We start from the raw sequence: 20769 nt of genomic DNA on the forward strand, positions 1-20769 counted from the left end.
GTTTCCCTCGCATGCCAAGTCATTGGAGAGTGGCAATGCGGTCCCGGCGTCAGCATCATTTTATTTCAAATACCCCTCTCTGCCTCGGAGTAATTACCGCGTCGTGCGTTGGTAGTTTGGGTCAAAAGACGAGCAAACAAGACTCGTCCGAGACGGATCGACGTCAATGTATGAATACTATGCACAATGCAATTGGACTCGGCCTACAGTCCCTTCGAAATGCACTCATTGAACCCTTTTCCGTCTTCCAAAACGCCTTGCCCATGCTCACGCCAACCAATGCCGGCCAATCACCACGAATTGTAAGACTGCCGCATCGACTTGTGCTCCCTTGACCGCACCTTGCGCCGCTCCTTGTTCTTCTCAAACCTCTTTCGCTTGTCTTGCCCGTACTTTTCTGGATGAGCAACCGCCTCAATCTTCCTCTTGCTCGTCCTCTGCATCCTCCTGGCCCTCACTTCCTCGCGAATCTCCAGCAGCGTCTTGCTGTACGCCGTCGTGCCAAACTTCTTCTGCAGCGAGTCCATGAGAATCTGGGCTCTCGTCTTGACGTCCTCGAGCTTCGTCTTGAACCCCTCGTCGTTGCTGAAGGGCGCCGAGATCGACGGGTCAGTCAGATGCTGCAGCGGCGTAAGAATAGTCTTCAGAGACGGTTCAATCTGCAAAATTGATGCCCTGCGGCAGACTGTTTCCAGAATCTCCATGGCCGCCACCTTGGAGTTGATGGCCGCCGACCTCGGGGGGATTTCCTTTCGGATAATCCCAGATAGTCGCCAAAAGAGATATTCCAGATTCTTTCGATCGTAGTCATCCACCTCGGCCTCTTCCTTGTCTTCCGAGCCCTCCTCGGGCTCCAATTCGTCCACCGTGACCTCTGTGGCCGGAAGACAAGACCCTAGGAAAACCAACATCTGTACGAGTTCGGTAGCCAGGGTTTCATCAACCTCATGCCCGTTCAGCGTCCCAAGAGCCAGGCGCGTGAGCTTGAATGTGTCATCAACCGTCAACACGAGGCCGTGAGAGCCCTCAATGGTTTCGCCCCTCGAAGAGCTGCGCCTCTGCTTCGCGAAATCGACGAGGTAAGTGTTGATCAATCTCGAAGCTGTCAGTTTGACAAGGGGCGCGGGATGCCGGAGACAGCCAGCAACGTCTGCCCATAGTTCCTCTCTATTGGCAGACAGTGTCTGATCGCCCGATACCATTGTCAAGTGTCGGACGATTCCAAGTGTGGTTTCCACGAGCTGCTCGTCCGCGTCCACAATAACCTTGGATCCCAGGATGCCCATGCATTTCGCCAGTACGAGCCTGAAGTCCTTCGTATTCTTGATCGAGCCCTCATTAGACTCGAAATAGAAACCAAACACTTGTAGTGCCAGCCTCTGAACCATCGGGTTGTTATCCTTTTCCAGCCATGATCGTAGAAGCGTCAGAAATTTTTGAGTCCGCTCCTTGTCCGACTTGTGGAAAATCTTCTTGAGCAGCTCTGCGGCGGCGAGGCGGCACTTGTCGCTGTCGTCGTTTGCGAGGACCAAAAACAGCGGCAAGAAGCACGTCCCTGCGATTTCTTGAACAAAGTCATCCGCCGACTTCATGAGCAGCAAGTGTATAATCTCCATGACGGACAGGCGGCCACCCTCGCGGTCGTACTTGAGGTTGGCCACTACAAAGTCGAGTTGCTTGCCCCATCTCGCCTTCTTCTGAGGGTACTCCCGGATGAACTGGAAAAAGGCGCCACGGGCCAGGTCTCGCGTGTCCTTGTCGTCGTTGCTGATCATCACCGTGCCAACATGGTCAACTGTGTCGTAGACTACGGCAGTCTCGATGCGACGATCCAAGACGGACCGCAGAAAGTTGAACGTGACATGCCGATAGAGCGGCTCCGTGAAATCCTCCTTCAACTTGCCGAGAAGCATGTCAATGGCTGCGTCCTTGATTGGAATGTCTTGTCTTTCCCGAAGAACCACTGCAAGCATCTTCAGCGCAGCTTGAGACAGGTCTGTGGTGGATGAAGTCGCCATTGAGATGCTCTTTGTTGCCTCCTTGACGGCAACCTTGTAAATGTTCTTGCCGTCGTCGGTGGTGAAGGGGACTTTGACGATGGTGGCAAGGAGTCGGAAGGCTGAAATCTTGACTTCTTCCTCGGTACCAACGATGGCGTCACCCAGAATTGGGAGAAAGCCGGCGACACTGGATGGAGTTCGCAAGCTATCATGCTTCTTGAACATGGACCGCAAGATGTCAAGCGCGAAGCGCACAAGTTTGTATGTGTGCTTCGTGGTTTTGCCGCGCTCTCCGCTCTTCTTTGCGCCCTTCTGCACGAGATACTTCCTCAGTCTGGGGTCCAGCTTCTGCTCAGCTTCGGGCCGCTGGCTGCGATAGGTCTCCTGGATGACTTCGTAGCAGAAAACCAATGTATCGCGAGACTCGGCTGCAGGATTCTGCAAAAGGCCAGAGCCTATCCGGCCCATCAGCGAGTCGATCTTGCGCACCATCTTCAAGTCCACCTTTTGCATGAGAAGTGACTGAAGGGGTCTGACAAGCGCGACAAGGCGGCTGATGGAGGCATTCTTTGCCACCAGCTCCATTGAATCTTGGCTTTTGGAGCTCTTGATTTCTTTCATCTGGCTGATGTAGCCATCGGCATCCTTTTCCTGCCCAATTACGCCGAAAATGTCATCCATGACAACAGTGACAATGCCAGGCAAGCAGTGGTCCAGATCTCCGGGCGCAAGCGTTGGCACCACAGCCACGAGGATGGAATGCATCGTGTATGAGAGGACGTGCAACTGATAGCCTCGAGTGAGCGCGCCTCGCAGTTCCTTGAGGATAAATCCGAAGAATGACGGTCCCAAAACCACAGCAATCTTTACCAACGTGTCTCGAGCCATCTCTCTAGACTCCCACGCCTTGCTGCGCAAGATGTGGCAGATATCTGTCAACACGCCGGCAAGCTTTTGGTCCATTTGTTCTGAAGGCAGCAGCTTTAATAGCTTGACAATGACCACGCCCACCGGTACTCGATAACTGACCTCTGATTCGTCCTTTTCGTGGAGATGCTTGACAAGAGGAGGCAGGAAGTAATCGAGGACATCAATTGCAAGCTGTGGTGTCTTGGGCGCCGTTTGGCGTAGTCTCCGCAGGACCGGCGAGAAGACTTCGTCCGGCTGGTCCTCGTCCGGCTGGTCCACGTCCGGCTGATCCACGTCTGGCTGGTCCATGTCCATATTTTCCGGTTGTTGGCGGTCCAGAGAGTCAACCAGAGCATCCGAGAACCTGCCCAGGAGTCGTATGGTATGCTTCTGCATTTCCGGACGTGACACTATGTAACTACTGTATCGATGAAAAGTAGATCGCCAGTGGCTCCACTGGAGTGACATGGCGAGATTGGCAATGGTGCTTGTTGCTTGAGCGCCAAGGCCGTGGTCGTCACTGCCGTCGACTCGCCCGAAGATGAAGTGTTCCAGGAGGGGGATGAAGAACTGGGTGAGATTCTGGCTGCTCATCTCCTTGGCAGAGTTTGCCGCTTCCAAGGTGCGAAGAGCCTCGAGCTGCCGAGATGTAGCAGGGCTCAAGATGTCGAAAAAGAAGGTCGGCTCCAAGGTGTCCTCCTGGCGTTCGCTCATGAGACCGCTCAGGTCGGCGACGGGGGCCCAGTCGGGCATCACGGTTAGGAGGAATCCAAAGACACGCAAATATTCTCGCCGAACAGTTCCGGATGACTCGCGCGCACCAGAATAGATCGAGGGCATCAGGATATCCTTCATGTATGCTTCGAACGCCTGCTTCGAGCTCTCTGACTGACAATCAGCAGTCGTTTTGATGAAGCGGCGTATGCCATCAGCCGAGTTTGATGAAAGAATTCCAAACTCCTCATCCATGCGAATGAAAAAGATCAAGTTGTGCAAGAGCGGTAACCACTGCTTTGGCGTCCAGGGGAGATCTCGGTCAGTTGAAATGGCATTGAACGATGCCAGCCGCCTGTCGTAGTCTGGTTCGTCGACGCGGCCCTCTTTGAACGTGTTCAGCTCCAAGCAGAGGCTGGCGATCTCTGCTACATCAGCGTCTTGTTGAGAAATGGCTTTCATTGCTTGACACAAGGAGTGCCGGTTCTGCCTGTCTTTGAAGTAGCTGAAGAGGGACGACAGCGTGTCGTAAACCTCGCTCAACAAAACCAGATCCTTGGCAGCATCAGATACTGCGACAAACTGCTCGACAATCAACAAGATCCTGCCCTTGATTTTCGGGTTCACGCGTCGTGGGGGCTGTTTCAGCAGGAAGCTTGATATGCGGATGACGGCCTGTGCGTTGTCCAGGTCCTGCAGGACGGGCGCGAGTGCCAAGATGGTCTCGACGCTTGCCTCGAGTAGGCTGTTGCTAATGGTCGGCGTCCTCAGCACAGTCATGATGTTGGCCAAGATGGCCCGGGCGTTTGGATCAAGGAGCTCGGCCATGATGACTTCGTTGAACTCGGACTCGCTGGCGGGCGCAAGAGCGAGCCTGACCAAGTTCTGAAGAAGTACGAGGACGAAGATTTTGACCTCATCCTTGGTTTTCTCGACCCCGAGACAGGCGACGACCTTGGGAAGAACGCCTTGAGGGAGGCATTTTTGGTGTGGCGCGAGAAGCAAGGCCGACCTGGGGAGCACCGACAGGGTAGAGACCAGTTGCAACATGCCCGACACGCCCTGCGTCGTCTCGGTCGGGAGATTGTCCAGTCTGGGGGCTATGACTTCTTCGACAATGACGTCGTGGTAAGGATCCCATTGAAAGTTTTGCGCGTTTTGGAAGAGCGCTGTCAAGCACTTGATGCCCAGCGATCTTGTTGCCTTGAGCAGCGAGTTGTTTCTGTTCTTGTCGTCTTCTTCCGAGCCGGTCTCCTGATCAGACAATGATTCGTTGAGCCTCCTGGAGGAGTAAACAAGGCAGTAGAGAACCGCATTGAGTAACGTCTCCACGTAGGGCTCCACGCTTGAGCCAAGTTCTGATATGAAGGACGATATCATGTTCAGAAAACCCATTTGTTTCCGAACTGATAAAATGGCCTCTTCAAAGAACTTCTTTCGCTGGGTGGGTGCAACGGTGACGCGGACTTCCTTCAACTTGCCCGCAGCGATATCAAGAAAGCTCCCCATGTCGTCCACCGAGAGGTTGCGCAGCACGGCAAGACGGGTGGCTTGGAGACCGTTTCGGCCACTTGCTGCCCCCTTTTTCGAGATGGTGCGGCCGTACAGAAGTCGCAGTAAGACGGGCATCAGTTCAGATCGGTGCTCGGGTTTGATGACACTGTCTCCCTGCAAAAAAACAGCGATTTCGTCCTTGAATCGAGCGTCGTCGAGCAAGTACTCGAGGTTTTCCTGGTACGTTTTGACTCCCTCCTGCTTCCAAGCCAAAATGGCTTTGAGTGCGAGTTTCTGGATCTCGACGTCGCCGTTTTCCATCAGTTTCAGCAATGCTCTATACACGCTATCCTGCTGGTACACAACTCTTGGATTAACGAATCGAGAAAAGACTCCCAAGATTGCCTTCCGATCAGCCAATGACCAATCCGACCTTTGATCTTGGGGCGCCTCTTCGTCGGGAGCACTGGGCGCTTCGTCCTCGTCAGTCAACCACGAGAGAAGGTGTGGCACCAGCCGGCGAGATCTTTTCTCCGCGATAGTCGGCATCGCATTCAAGACTTTAAGCGCGCGAGATCTGGCATTGGCGAGAATGGGCTCGGCCAACTGTTGCTTTTCGTCGAAACTTCGCAGCATCATATCATCGGCCTTCTCAACGATGTTCAGAATAGCGTCAGCTGACCTCTCGAGGTAGCCCAATGCAGTACACTCGAAGTTGGTATATACTGGAGGGCGGGTGGTGTCGCCCGCGTGAGCAGATGGAGTCCACCGAGCAGAGGGGTTCTCCAGCCACTCAAGTGCAATCGCCGCCACCGCGTCTTCGCCGAGCTTGGTCTGAGTGATGTGCTGCAGCACTTCAACTGCGGAGTCCCAGACCGGAGATAGCTTGACGGTCAACATGCCGAAGATGAACCTAGGAATAGCAATCCTCGGCCCCGAAGAATCGATCGAGGAATATTGCTGGCCCAGCTTTCGCAGCAGCATGGCAATGGTTCTCGTGTTGTCAAGACGCAGAGGAATCTGCTCGAGTTCAATCATGATGCCAACACACTCTGACAGTCCCTGAGTGTCGCCCAATTGCTTTAGAAGCTCGAGAGAGGCTAGCCGAATGTGATGAGACGGGGAACTGAGATTTTCAAAGAGAGATTCCGTCGCAGAGTCCTCGCCAGGCGCCGACTCATCACTCACAGGGCTGTCTTGCTTCTCAGTCTCGTGACGTCCCTCAAGACGAAGCCGCTCGTATTCCAAGTAGGCCTGGAGAAAACCAACAGACCGCGCAAAGCGCCGGACTGCAGCACGAAGCAGGGGGCTCAGGGAGGTGTCAAGGAGCCCGCCCGCCTTGCCCATGCGGAGGTAGGCTTGGAATCCATGGCTAACAATGAAATGCACCTCATCTGACGCCAGAGAAGACGACGGTCGGAGGGCGAGCTTCAGCTTTCGTAGCAGCAGTTCGGCAATTCGAGCATTGGTCGAAGGATGAACAGCAGTCATCTCAAGTAGCTGAAGCAACCCAGCATACTGAGGCAGGCATCTGTCTCTCCAGACCTGGGGATCTTTGTTGTAAGGACCTCGTTCCGGAAAGGGGGAGATTTCCAGGCGCTCAAACTTTGACACGATCTGATCTTGCCAGGCCTGGGGTAGTCTGCAGCAGTTTTTTTCGCCGAGGGGCGGGAACGCTCCGTCTTTGATCATTTTCGGGAGCAACACGCACAGTACGTCTTGATTCTGCCCTTCGGACCAGTGGGTTGCCACGAATCTACGAACTGTTAACGCTTGCCCAAGGCCAGGGTACGGCTGAACCTACTTCTGAAAACTGTTCCGGAATAAGATCCCAAAACGGTTCTGGTCCAGATCACAGAAATACGCGCAAAATGGGATATACCATTTTAGGAGCGGTTCTCTGGTCAATGATTGGAGGAGCGGCGTAATGTGCGGTATCAAAACATCGATGGGCGCGTGGTACCAGACAATGGCAACCCTGGAGATAATCGAGTTCCACACAATGTCATGTTGGTCTTGGCGTATGTCTTCCGCCGACTTTCCAGTGATGCTGAGAAGGGAGACTAGCTCGCGGATCAGGGGGTCCCAATTTCGGACTCGGGTCCCCTTTCGGACACCAGCCAGAACACTGAGGATTTTTATCAAGGGGGCCGTCTGCCACTGGACAGAGCCGTGTGCAAAGATCTCCCTTTTGGACCGAATTTTATCGAAGACTTCCTCCGCCAAACTCTCGATGGTATCCGCAGTTACGTAGTGGATGGTGCTGGTGAGAACTCCACAGACAAGGTCGAGCCAATGAGAGTCTCGGTTTAACGTGTATTCCTCCTCGGGGATGGCGTCTATGAGGGCGGAGATGATTGCGCCGCCAGCTGAATGGATGGTCATGTCGGTCCCCTTGACTGCCTCGGCGAACATGGTCATTAGACCGTCCTTGTACAGAGTAAACTGACGGGTTTCTGCCGCACTCGGCAGGTCATTTCTGACGTGCTCGACAAACGAAACGAGCGCCGCCTCGCGGTGAGACGGAGCGGCAGCCTTGCGAACGAGGAAGCTCATGGCTTCGGCGGCGAATCGCGCAATGTGCGGAGGCTGTCGGGACTTGCCGAGGAGCGGCGTCAGGACGTCAAATGTCGGCTTCAAGTCGGGTACTAGGAGTTTGGAGAGATATTTGAAGAGAAATGCCATGGCGCCAAACGTCCACTCAATGACCTCGACCTCCTGGGGTTTCTGGACGATAGCCAGGAGCAGGCCCAGACTGCGGGGAAAGTGTTTCTCGAAGCGCACGCCCAAGTCATGCGCAAGCGCCGTCAGAAGATCGAGCAGCGGCTCGAGGGCATCCTTGTCGTGCAGAGATATATACTGGGCCAGCAACTGCATAATCCTCTCTTCGTAGTGGAGGATCTGCGGCAGGCTCTCGGACAGGGGCAGAACCGCAGACTTGAAGGAGCAAAACGGCTTCGACAGGTTGAGCTCGCTCCATTTCTGCAGCCCATTCTGGAAGTAGGATGTCGACGTCGACAGGTCTTCGGTGTCGAGGTCATGGCGGCGGACTTTGCGCAAATGTTGCAGCGAGTTGAGCCTTGCGATCTTGGTCGAGAAGGACTCCCAGCGGTGGTTCTTGAGGTGGTTGCCGCCGAGCCTGTGCTTGCGCACCTTTTCGATGCGCCCAGACTGTTTGTTGGACGGCATCGTGGCGGTCTGATGGCTGCGAGTGTGCGGTGGCGAGCCAGAATTACCATGCCGACGAGCCAGCTTCGACTTCGCGATAAAAACCTCGCCGCCAATTCCCGTTGCTTTAGAAAAAAATATAAAGCGGGCCCGGCGATTGGCGGCAATAGTGCGGGAGAACTGATAAGCTCTGCACAGTAACAGAGGCCCACTCGAGCTAGAAACCCACCAATCACATGCCGTGCGCAAACCGCTTATCGCTTCACTTAAGCTCGCCTCCAAGTCCAGTCTCTGGAGCGATTCCGTCATCCGCATCAGCTTCGAGGGCCCACGAGGCGCTGCAATGGCCGCGCCCAAGATGTATGTGCCGTGCAGCCCGTAAAGCAACTTCATCGCCTCCAGTCACTAACGTCGAACCTACAGAATCGTCCTCGGCAGCCTCAATGGCCAGCTCGAACCGGCGCTCCAGAAACTCGCGACGCTCCATGCCAAGAACAACTTCTGCCTCGCAATCCTGACCGGCGATGTCTTCACGCCCGCGACAAGCCCCGAGGTCATCTCATCGCTGGCAGATGGAACCCTCCACTTTCCCCTTCCAACCTACTTCACCGTCGGCACGCAACCCCTGCCCGAACCCATTGCCGCCAAGGTCGAGGCCGACAAGGAGATTTGCCCAAACCTTCACTTCCTCGGAAAGCGCAGTGTGACCAACACTTCAGATGGAATTCGCATCATCGCTCTTGGCGGTCTTCTCGACGCCAATCTGGTCGGCGGTCAGTCCAAGGAGCAACACCTCCCGTTCCACACCGAGGACGATGCCAAAGCGCTGCGTGGTGCCAATCGCGCCGACATCCTCCTGACGTCCATCTGGCCGGCCGGTATCTGGAACCGCTCCCAGGTGGCTCTCGAACCGTCTCAGCAAGCGGCTCTCCAGAGCACCAAGGCAATTGCTGACCTCTGCGCCGCCCTCAAGCCTCGCTACCATCTCTCGGCGTCTCCGGGTGCATTCTTCTACGAGCGCGAGCCGTTCATGCATCCCTCGGATGAAGACTCGGACGCGAAGACCTTCACTCGATTCATCTCTCTGGCCCCCTACGGTAACGATTCCAAGGCCAAGGCCATGTATGCATTCACCCTGAACAAGACAGACACGGGCCCGCCTCCGGGGTTCACGGGCTCCCCTTTCGCCGCCCAACCGAGAAAACGGCCGAGGCATGATGAGCCTTACAGTCGGTTTGGCGGAGGCCACCACGACGGTCGGCGCGGCAAGCGACATCGCGCGTCTCCGCCTCCCGGCCCCGATCGGTGCTACTTCTGCCTCTCCAATGCCAACATCTCAGTGCACATGTGCTGCAGCGTCGGCGACGAGTCCTACATCACCACGGCCAAGGGACCGCTGCCCACGTCTGCGACCTTTGCGGAGCAGGGGCTAAGCTTTCCTGGCCACTTCATCATCATACCCCTCCCTCACGCACCTACCATTGCGAGCATTGGGTCCCTGCCGGACCCGGCGAGCGAGGCGGTCCGCACACTGCATGAGATGACCCGCTTCCGCGAATCCCTCCAAGCCATGATTTCGGCCAAGTCATCCCACAAGCTGGGCACCGTCACGTGGGAAATCAGCCGCGAGCGCAACGTGCACGTCATCTGGCAGCTCGTCGCCATTCCCGCAGAAATGATCCAAAAGGGCGTGGCCGAGGCCGCCTTTCGCGTCGAGGCGGAGAACCAGCGGTACCCAGCCCTGCTCACAAAGGACCTCTCTCCCGGGCAGCAGGCCGACTACGGCGACTTCTTCCACGTGTGGCTGTGGGCCGATAACGGCGAGGACAAGATTAAGGGCAAGTCTCTCGTCATGCCGCTGCCTGCTGATCTGCGCTTCGACCTCCAGTTCGGCCGCCGCGTTCTGGCCAAGTTGCTCGGCCTGGAGGACCGCTTCATGTGGAAGGCCTGCGAGCAGACGGTCGAGGAGGAAACCAAGGACGTCGAGGCTTTCCGTGGGGCTTTTGGGGAATGGGACTTTACGCTGAAGTAAACTGGGGAGGGGTTATTGCGCTCTGCTCAGCTGGCATCTCGATGTCCTTTTTTGTTGCATTGTCTTCGTCGGCGTTGGCGAGAATCGATAGGGCGGATCTACACAGCTCAGGCGCGAGGGTTGATTCCGGCCACGGAATGCTGGACCGACGAGACTTTCTCATCTTACGGTAGCGCAGAGATTCTGAGACATCCACGGAATACCGAATTCATCGATCACGTGCAGAATTCCAAGTGTTTCTGGATGACGTTGCCCAGCCGCTACAATTCCGGACATTGTTCCTAAGTCGGACGTCTACGTGTCAAGTTCATAATCATGGAAGTTATGGGCATATAACTTTTTTTTGTCTTTATGGCTTTGTTTTTTGATCTTTTGGTTTTTTTTCCTTTGGTCGGTCGGGTTCCTACTCGAAGAAATAGTATGAGCCAGCGCGGGGAGACAAATAGACCCCTTTTTCTTCAGACATGCTCGTGTCGTACCACCACCACCAGCGTCTCCCTACCTAGGCAGACTCCCTCACACCTGTCTCGCACGCGTGTGAGCCTAACCAGTGGAACAATTAATGAAAAGGGGCGTGAGGTCGTGTATCCACGCACAGCGACCCATCAAAGATAGTATGAGAGATGATCCTCCCGTTGGGAAGCATGAACAAGAAACAAGAAGGCATGCTGTCGACTTGGTTTTCGTGGTGAAGGGCGGGGGGGTATATCCGCATCGCTCGCGCGAGGGTATTTGACTAAACAGTGCGTGTAAAGGGCTGTGTCGATTGTGATCAGTGGCCTTGGTGACCTGTGCCGAAGCCTTTGGAGGCAAGCCCAAGGTTGTGCCAGACTCAGTAAGGGCACATCGCGTGGGGTTCAAGTCGAGGGCACCACTTAAAATGTCCAAGGAAGGCGGCGCAGTCCCAATGTCGAGAATGAGACCTGCATCTCGCGACTAGGTCCAGAGGTCGCTGCTCGTCATCTTCCGCAGCAATGAGAACCGAACAAAGACAAAACGCCGAGATGCAGAGGATGCAAGACCCCGGGAAGGATCCCGAGGGACAATGATGTGACGGGTGCCAGAGACCTCGGTCTCGGTGCGTCGAACACAGTCAAGGACGAGCGTATGGCTCGGAAGCCGTCGGCCGAACAAGGAAAACGGGAACAGAGAAGAGTGACGGGTCGGGTCGTCGCAACCCTCGAGATGCAAGGGGCCAAGTGGGATGTAAACAAAAATTAGGACGAAAAGGAAAGAATCGAGTCAGCCGCCTTGCGTCGTGGATAGCAGGCGATGGTGAGCAAAAGATATGCGTTTCCATATCAATAGGAGGCCATGCGACGAGCCGGGGATCGCTCGCCCGGGACCAGCGAGTGGCCAAACATTGTCATGGAAGCTACCCGTTGATCTTGGTGTGGGGCCACAGCAGCCCAACTAAGTGTCTTCGCCACTTAGTTGGCCCAAAAAATCCGGCACAGCCCAAAAAATCCGGCACAGCAGGGTCCTCAATTTGGGGTGCAAAATCAAGGGAAATTCTACGCTTCGCTTCATGGTGCCGTCAATGCGACTTCAAATAGCTAAAATATACATGTGATCAATAGCTGCGGATCACCTAAAGACGCAAGTAACAACGAAAAGTGAAAAATCACGTCTTTGGGCCTATTTAGGAGCTGCCGCCTTCCAGTCAAGAGATAGGAAGACCGCGTTTGTGAGTCCAAATAGACGTATTATGTAGTAATTTCGCCTGTTGTGCGTCTCTGAGAGCTATTTTATCCATACCTGTGTTCCTGGAGCGTCTGCTGTATCTTGTTGGACGATCGGGTGCGCGGTCGAGGGCATGGTGTATCGACTACCGCTTCAACCGCTGCTAACGGCGGCGATGAGGGTATATTCTCTTGCGTGTCGAGTAAATTGTCCTCGTCTTCATCGTCGGCGCCATCCTCACTATGTTTGTCAAGATCGAGGCCTGTGAAATAGACGGTATCGTCACTGCCGGGCAACGACGACATATCTGTAAGTGGGCGAGGTCGGGTCGCTGCGCGCGCCTGACATCTCTGGCGGAGTTATTTCTCTTCGTGGTATCATAGAAAAGGATTCCTTGGATGGCTCTTTGAGCTCCCGCATGAGGGTATCGCAACTTTGCTCCAGAGTGTAGAACTCAACGTCTCGTCCCGTAAACTCTAGCCAGGGCTTAAAGTTCAATGTCTTGACTCTGCCATTGACTAACTGCTTCTTCCCGACTTTATAGTCTTCTCGGATCTTCTGCATCTCTCCACGAACTCGTTTAAGATGCATCCTTATCTCCTGGCGCGTTTGAAGCCGGGTTTGCTTTGCCTGGAGCTCCTCATACTCCCGGGTGATGTCGGCCATGCTGGAGCTCGTGATAAACTCTCCGCGCGGCCTGACAATCTTGCCTCTCTTCATTCGATTCGCATACGCCTGGGTTCGGCTATTCTTATCGCTGACTATGCCCTGGGAATGTGACGCCATCGCGATAGACTCGGTGTTCACTTTCGCAAGAACCCGCAAGTTTTCTCGTGATGGCGAGCTCATGAGGGGCCCATACCGTTGCCGGATATCATTGAGGGCATCCGCGGCGACTTGGAAACGCGTCTCCGAGGGTAGGAGCGAGGCGTATGCAGGATTGATCGGCTGCTGTTGTCGTAGCTGCTCGTGGAGGATCTTGGTGATCACCGGCGCTGGGTCGACAGGAAAGAGGCCTGTTTTTCAAATGCCGCCATAATGTTATGCCGCGTGAAGCCAGCCTCATATACGTCCTGAAAAGCTGTGAGGAAGTTGACCCGCGAAAATGATATGTTGCCTTCTGCGAGCGACTTCGAAGCGCTTTCTGATGTGCTGACTTTAGTGGCTGGAATACCCCAACATCAAGCGGCTGCATGAGGTGGGTGGAATGTGGAGGAAAATAGCAATGATGATATCAAACTTGATACAATACTCAGCAAAGTCAAGGGTGGTATGCCCTGTAAAGCCATCCACAACAAGCAATCGGTAGATCTTCTCGTCGTCAGGCCGTTGGTTTGGCGGCGCCTCCACGCGACTCATCCCCATGTTGGGGCGCCGAAGATGCTCGTCACAGCCGAACCACTCTTCCAGCGAATTTCCTGACTGTTTTGCTTGCGCTGACGATGCCCAAGACCAGCAGTTGAAATGCCTTGCCCACTCAAGGTGTATCTCTGCGTTGGAAAAGCCAGTTGGCGACTGGGCAAACCGTACGCCTGTCATGATGTCGATGCCGGCCCAGTTGGTGGTAGGGTAATGTTGGAAAACAAGCCAGGGTGGAAGAGAGTCCCCCACTGCGTTAACTGAGGCAATTACCGTGCAGGATTCTCGGTTTGCTGGGTCTAAAACTCGGGGCCGGGTGCTCTTGACTCTAGTGGTGCGCGTGATGAGAACTTGGATGCGTTCTCGCAGGCACCCAATGCGTATTCCGGCCTCGTCTTCATTCCAGATCTCTGAACTGCCAATACGGTAGCTGGTGATGATTTCTCGAAGCTTTGAGTAGAAAAATTCGACTTCTTCTACCCCGTGGGCTTCAAAGGACTTCCGGGCTCGTTCAACTGCTTTGAGATACGTCTTCGCGATCGCAGGATGACTTCCACGCCAATTGTCAAGCCAACTTGACGAGACCGGGCGGGCATTGGGATCTCGACGCATTCTTATTGCATTTGCAACAGCTTCAAGTTGCTCTCGTGGCGGGCATGCCGGTGCGTTCCATCCACTGTACATACGCAACCAGGGCGTCGTCTTCGTCCTCCGTCAGCGCCAATGGACGCCCTGGAGCACGGGAAAAGGGTTTCTTATGAAATTAATGGCTCTCTGTACGGATGAGCTCTTCACATTGTAACGGATGGCCGCATCTCGCACGGAAAGAGGCGTTCTTTTGGTGTTGTTGAGCGACGAACATCGGCTCTGGGGTCGCGACGAGACGCCAGAACGGCTTTGCTGCCTCCAGGGTAGCCATGTTATCTGTCATAATGTATTCCGGCAAAAGATACGTAAATAAAGTCAAGTTGCGCGAGAAAACGCGGTTGAGATGCATAGGGTTGACGTTTTGGAGGTGGGCTGCTGTGCCGGATTTTTTGGGCTGTGCCGGATTTTTTGGGCCAACTAAGTGGCGAAGACACTTAGTTGGGCTGCTGTGGCCCCACACCAAGATCAACGGGTAGTCGTGAGCCGGGTCGACTGGGTCCTGTGGGGGAGTCGTTGACGCACGACTCTCTCTGGCCAAAGGCAAAAGATTGCGCGCGACCGAGGCCTTTTCGGGCCTTTAATCGTCCCATTTCGCGCTCGCACGTGCGCTGATGCTTCTCGTCCGACATCTCAACGTATTCCGGGGGGAAACACCTGCCGCGGTGCTCGGCGAAGAAACCGCTGTATCCGCCGTCCAGGATGTAGACCTCGGGATACGTCAGGCGAGGGTAGTGTTCGGCGTTGACAGTACGATCCTCGGACCGGATATGGCGGGCCATGAGCGGCGCCCGGTGGGCAGAGTACTCGCAGTGGAAGACGAGCAAGGTTCTCCCGGCCATTGGCGTTTGGAAGAGCTGGGAGGCCAGCAGCTCCTTGTCGTTGTGGTTGACTGCCCCTTCAATGTGGCCCCCGTCGTACTCGTACTCGAAGCGGCAGTCAATGACCACCTTTTGATCGAACTGCTCGGTGTATTTCCCGTCCAACACGTCCAGGAGCGTCTCCTTGCTAATGCGAGGGATGATGTCTGTAGGATCTTCGGGCAGGAAATGGGGAAGGAGCAGTTCGTGGATCTCCTCAATGTCCATGACGGACTTGAGCGAAGAGGTGTTGGCTTCTTCACTGTCGGGCTTCGGCTTCATGATATCAGCGGGGTGCTCGAACATGCTCAGCGAGCGTCGAAACTGCTTTCGGTTCCTCAAAAACGGGTTCGACTGTCGCCTAGAGTGGCAGTTCAAAGGCGACCCATGACGTTGGCTGCCGGATCCCGCCAGGCCGACGAACAGTGGTCTGGGGCGAGAGGCCATGGTGGCGGAAGACGGGGGGCTATTAGCTGACTGCTCCCGCGGCGGAGACGCCGACTCGAAGCATTCGCCGAGCGAGAGATTCGAGCTCGAGTGGCTCAGGCCACAGTCGGCTCCGAAGCGAAAGGCAGGCAATTGAGGCTCGGCCTGGGCTCTGCTGGGGACGGCAGTGGTGGTGAGGCCCTTCATACGACTCAGAGAGGGTCGACGGGGAGCAGCTATCTTGCGGCTTCACACGAGACTGTCAGTATGTATGGTCTGCTTGCGGACACGACAGGAATGCTCATTGAGACTGACTCAGCCACGATTGGTTTAGACGGCTCCAACGAGCCCTGGCGCGTGATTGGGGCCGGGGAATCCAGCACCATGTCGTCGTCATGGTCGTCGTCGACAGTAGGTGTCGAAATGGGCGTCGGAGATGTAATCTCAACCTGCGTGCAGAAGGGCGTCTTGTGCGGCAGGGGAGACACCTCCATGAGCTCCGTCGTCGGACCCGGCGACGACGAGGGGAGAGGAGGGGTCGTGACGAAGTCTGGACCAAGGTCAGCTTTGTAACAGGCCATTCAGTCTTGGCTCATGTTCAGGCGGTACTTACGCCTGCTCTCCATGCCGCTCATCATGTTGGCAGTAAATAGCGCGCGTCGGGGAGTCGGGAACTGAGGGCTAAGAGGCGTCGAGGGTTAGCAAGCATCACACGTTGGAGCCAGGCATGGCACGAACCTGGCGTCACTGTCGAGGCGGAAGTTCTGGGAGAGGTCCGCAGCCAGGCTAGCAGCAGGCGAGGAGCCGCGGACATCCTTGACGTTGAAGTAGTCAGAACCGCTCTTGTGCAGCTGCTCACGGAGGCTAAAGGCCCCAGAATGGCTCGAGTAGTGCGAGTGTGGTCCAGAACGGAGGATGTCTCTGCCGCCCCAAGCCGGCGCAGGCATGAGGGGGCGGTGCAGAGCCGCCAACGGAGAGGACGCCTCCATGATTGCACCAGTACGAAGCTTGCTCGTGCAGACGAGGGAGCATGCGGCGATGTTGCTACTGGTATATGTCGTGACGGAAAGAGTGGCAATTAAGGAATGAGTCCCCGGGGTCCGGTCCCAGAAGAGCAAAAGCGAATGCTGCGACGGTTTATAGACAAACAAAGGTATGAACAAAGAAAGAAACAGCCACGGGGCTCTCGATACGACTGCAAGGACCCGAGGGGTGTGGGAGCGTGCGTGCCCAGGTGCCGGTCCGTGGCGTCAGTCCCGTCCAGCCCAGACCAGGTGCTCCGGAATCCGGGGACCGACGAGGGGGAACGACGGTTTCGTGGCTCGCTGTTATCGTATCGAGGGCATTGGGGACGGCGAGGGCTCGGCGGAGGGGGAGGGGGCGGCGGCCGTCGACTCGAGGCCCGTCCTGGCTGGATGCCTGGAGAGGGAGCGGCCGCCTCGGGCTACGGGTAGCATGCAATGGGGCGCGGATGGGTTTTTTTCGGGCGGTCTCGTCTGGTGCGAGACGAGGGCGGATGGGGCGTTTGAAAAAGTCCCGGGCCCGGCAGAAACTGGTGAAGAGGGTCTGAAGGGGGGGGGGGGTCCTGCTCGAGTGGTGTCAATGCTGGGCGGGCCGTATGGAGAAGAGGCAGGCCTACCTCGCCCTCTTTCACTCGTCCCGTCTCGTGGCCGTACAAGGCACTTGGTGATGGAGGGGGAGGGAGAACAAAGAGTGGGCGAGGGAGCAGCGCCTTTTCAATGGGCGTGCAACGGGGCCAGCTGGGTACCGGGCGCTGGGATGGAGATGGGACGTTGTTAGGGGCGACTGGGAAACCCAAGACCTGCCTAGTAGCGACGAGAGAGTGGACGGGGTGGATGCGTAGTACGGGCGGCGGGCAGGCAGTAGTACTCCGTATGCTACAGTATGTATGGATGTGCACGCATGCTTGCCCAGACAGGCAGGTAGGTGATTAGGTAGTAGGAGTATAACGGCTGTACTGTCTGTATTGTGCTAGGCAGCCTTATGAATAGCACAGGTAATCGGGACTAATCCAGTATAGCCGGCCCAGCCCTGCCCTGTCCACGCTGCGCAACAGCGCTGTGGCAGGACGCACTGATCAGTGAGCAGTACGTACCTGCATACAGCACAGGTCCGGGCACCAAAGGTACACACGCCTGGGGAGGGGAAAGCCCCGAAGGGCGGACGAGAGGTGGGGTGAAGCTCGAGCTAGCAACCGTCAGCTCTGCGAATGACTTTGGGCCGGGAAGATCCATGGATGGATGAGACGGCGCGGCTACCCAGTGGAGATGGATCTCAGCCCGCCCTTGTCGCCATGCGGCAACTCGTACCGGGTACCCGCCGCCGCCGCACGGACTGCGGGAAGCTGGTCGTACCGAGGACTGCGGAATTAAAATACCTTTTGCACTTGGGCTCTAGTTAGGCAGGTGGACAACGTTGAGTTGGGTGCTGACCTAGTGTCTCTAGTGGCCCCCACAGTTGCTCTCCCTTTGGCCGCCTGGGACACTGGCAAATGGCGAGTTGCAACTTGTCCACCGTCTGGTGTTTTTTTTTAAACAGCAGACCGCTCGCGACTGCTGCTGCTGCTACTACGTATGTACAGTACCTCCTGTAAGCGCAATGTCTAGCATCTTGCTCGCCTGCCTTTCGGGGTTGCGATGTGCAGACGCACAAGCCTCCTGTGGCGCGCGGCTTACACAGCCATTGCTCGGAATAGGTACGAAAGTACCTTACCTTGTACGTATATGGGACTCCGTAGCGTGATTCTCGTGGATAGGTACGCATCGGCTGTGCCTCGTGTGCAGAAATGTGCCCAGAGATGCGTTGTACATATGCATGTACACATGTAGGTATGCAGGCGTGTAGAATGTGCACATGGAACACATGGAAGCCCAGGCCCAGAGTGGCTTAGACCCGGCGCAGGGGACCGAGCCATATCCGGTAAGTCGACGTCGTTGCTCAGCAAAGGGTGGGGCGGCCAGTAGGGCAAGCGAGCGGGTACGACATGACTAAGGCCTGGCTGTCAACCGTCGAGGTATCCGGATACCTGGATCCGCGGCCAGCCGGAGCGCATCTGGCCAAGTATCTCGATACCTTGTCTCAGGCGCGGTGCCAAGGGCAACCGCTTTCCTTGCTTCTTCGTGTCTCCTGCTTTCTGCTTCTGCTTCTCCTCATCCTAAATAGAGGGCCACCTAAAAAAAAGCATTCGTTCTTTGTACTGTACAGCACGTACGAAAAAAGAACCACGACCGACACAGCCCGGCATCGCTCGACTCATGATGCCAGCAGTCGAGGCATGTGAGTGAGGACACTCTTACTCCATGGCAATGTCTGGGTATCGGATGCTTGATCGGAGCACGTCATTCCGGCGGATTCCAGTTCGCGTCCTCCCGTCCTAGCCTTCGGCTGCTGAGAGCGAGCCTCGGATTTCACAATGGCCCACCGCGCTCCCCTGTCCACGCTACAGTACCGGTACGTGCCATCTTTCCACTCCCATCATGGGTGCTCCTCCCCGTTGCCGGGTTGAGACAGCCACAGGCGTGGCCAACCGGGACAAGGGGACTGACTAGTCGTGGGTATCGTGGCCGCTCATTATCGGTCGATGAATGTGCTTTCATTTTCCTTTTGCAGGGTTTTCTTCACCGCACCCGTGTCTAATGCAGGTTGGTGCATCGGAGCATAGCTCAATCTTCCTCTTCTTCGTCTCCTTGTTTTTTTCCCCCTAGGATCCGTGAGAGGAGAGCTGAAGTCAGCCATGTCTACGGAGTAGAAATTGCCCTGCACCTCTTGCATCTCCATAAAACACCAGCCAGCATAATAATGAGAGAGACAAGGCGCACACACGTCATACCCGCACCCCCATGGACCACCCTGTCCCTTCCTTACATGCGTGATCCCTGGTGCGCTTCATTGGCGATTCTGGCGCTCCCTTGACTAATACTTGCAACTACCTAGGTCTCTCCCGGCCATCTTACCAACGACAGCTTGTTGACTCTTGGTGCCACGGCCAACGACTACAGAGTAAGAGGAGCTGCTGGGTGTATCCCGAGTCCCGGACCCGTCCCGAACCAAGCCCGGTACGTACCCGGCTACCTCCCTGGCATCGAATCCTTCCCTGCAAGGAAAAGCAAGACCTGACAAGGTTGTCGCCCTCCCTGGAGAGCCGCTCATCTCGATTCGCCCTGGTGGATCAGGAGGGATGCACGCCGCGCGGGGAATCAGTCTCCCTGACGAAAATCTGACATGCCGCTCCCTTACCTCTTCTTTGCCTCGAACCATATGCCCAACCACGGCCGGCTGACAACTCAAAAGCGCTTCAGACATCGCTCGAACAGCCTTGTACTGTGCTTACCCGTTCCCCACACACCATCCTTTGTTTGATACCTCCCTCCATGGACATCCAGTGTCGTGTCGACCCATATCTGAGCAGCCTGACAGCCAAGGCGCCCGGATTGCCTTTGACACCCTGCGCGGGCAGACGACTCCGGTTTGGCCACCTCTCCGCCGCTCACCCAAGTAAACAAAGCTTATCCTCAAGCGTCAACCCACGGCCGGGTCCGCCGCGGCGGCGTCCATGCAGCTCTGCTTGGTCCTGGCCACGGGGACAAGAGCTCTGGCAATAGATACCGGACCGCCTCCGCTCCTGTTTCGTAACTATGTGTTGGGTCATGTATCAGAACAAAGGGCCCTTCCCTTCCTCCCACCCTCCACCCGTCGGTCGGATCGCCCGAGTCCCGGACGCCGGCCAGCGCAAGGTAGGCCGGAAACTTTCTGGGGTCAAGAGCAGGGCCGGCGCCCGAGAGAACGTGGAATTGGCATGAATGAGGATTGTTGGATCCAGTCAGAACAGGGTTCATCCGAGCCGTAAAGCGAGTGGATAGATGTTTTGGCAAAGACTCGACCGCGTTGCCGTTCACGGGACGCGCTCATCGTCGATGGAGTGCTTGCCGTCCCGATCCATCGAAGCGGACCTTGGCCGGCTCCGCGCCAAGGCTATGCGCCATGTCCGTCGTCAACTGCGGAATGGTGTTCTCAGCAACATCCCGCTCCTTCTCCCGTTTCTCTGATAGCCTGCAAGCCACTATGGTGCCATCCATCCTCGCCAACCCAAGCGTCTCGCGCCCCACTCTCGTGCCCTCCATCACGTCGACCCGGCGCCATTTGTGGACGAGTGCGCAGCCACATGCCGTATGCGTCGGCTCGTCGAGGCGAGCGTACACACGTCAAGCAGCGCTAGACGCACCGACAGGGGCCTTTGTCCTTTGTTTACAGAAAGTTGTTGGACCAGCTCGTCGTTGACTCCCTTTGGGGGTTAAACAAAAGCAAGTGCCCTCGTCGCCATTGAAACCAAGCTTGGCCAATCGCTTGCGCGAGCTCTCTGCCTCGGTGTCAGTCAGCGCTCCGCTTGCATCTTCAGCTGACTTTTGCCCGTCTGGTCTCCCCAATCAGGGCACGATGAGCGGCGGCCGAAGCAGGGATC

General features: G+C 56.1%; 3 protein-coding genes across 3 annotated transcripts; 1 reads left to right on the forward strand and 2 right to left on the reverse strand.

Annotated features, from left to right (window-relative positions):
• Nucleotides 1–290: 290 nt before the first annotated feature.
• Nucleotides 291–8306, reverse strand: HRG_08047 (down-regulated in metastasis domain-containing protein; the record flags this gene model as incomplete). Its single annotated transcript, XM_044866518.1, has 4 exons — nt 291–6617; nt 6663–6759; nt 6829–6873; nt 6922–8306. 4 exons carry the CDS (start codon nt 8304–8306, stop codon nt 291–293), a joined length of 7854 nt encoding a protein of 2617 aa, XP_044718407.1.
• Nucleotides 8307–8628: 322 nt separating this feature from the next.
• HRG_08048 (uncharacterized protein) lies at nt 8629–10317 on the forward strand (the record flags this gene model as incomplete). The annotated part of the gene is made up of 2 exons (XM_044866519.1): nt 8629–8645; nt 8709–10317. 2 exons carry the CDS (start codon nt 8629–8631, stop codon nt 10315–10317), a joined length of 1626 nt encoding a protein of 541 aa, XP_044718408.1.
• Nucleotides 10318–14150: 3833 nt separating this feature from the next.
• On the reverse strand, nt 14151–16279 carry HRG_08049 (rhodanese-like domain-containing protein; the record flags this gene model as incomplete). The annotated part of the gene is made up of 5 exons (XM_044866520.1): nt 14151–14259; nt 14530–15537; nt 15606–15840; nt 15904–15971; nt 16029–16279. The coding sequence occupies 5 exons, from the start codon at nt 16277–16279 to the stop codon at nt 14151–14153; spliced, it is 1671 nt and encodes a 556-aa protein (XP_044718409.1).
• Nucleotides 16280–20769: the final 4490 nt, after the last annotated feature.

The sequence above is a fragment of the Hirsutella rhossiliensis genome, assembly GCF_020360975.1.
Source record: "Hirsutella rhossiliensis strain HR02 chromosome Unknown scaffold00009, whole genome shotgun sequence".
Lineage (NCBI taxonomy): Eukaryota > Fungi > Ascomycota > Sordariomycetes > Hypocreales > Ophiocordycipitaceae > Hirsutella > Hirsutella rhossiliensis.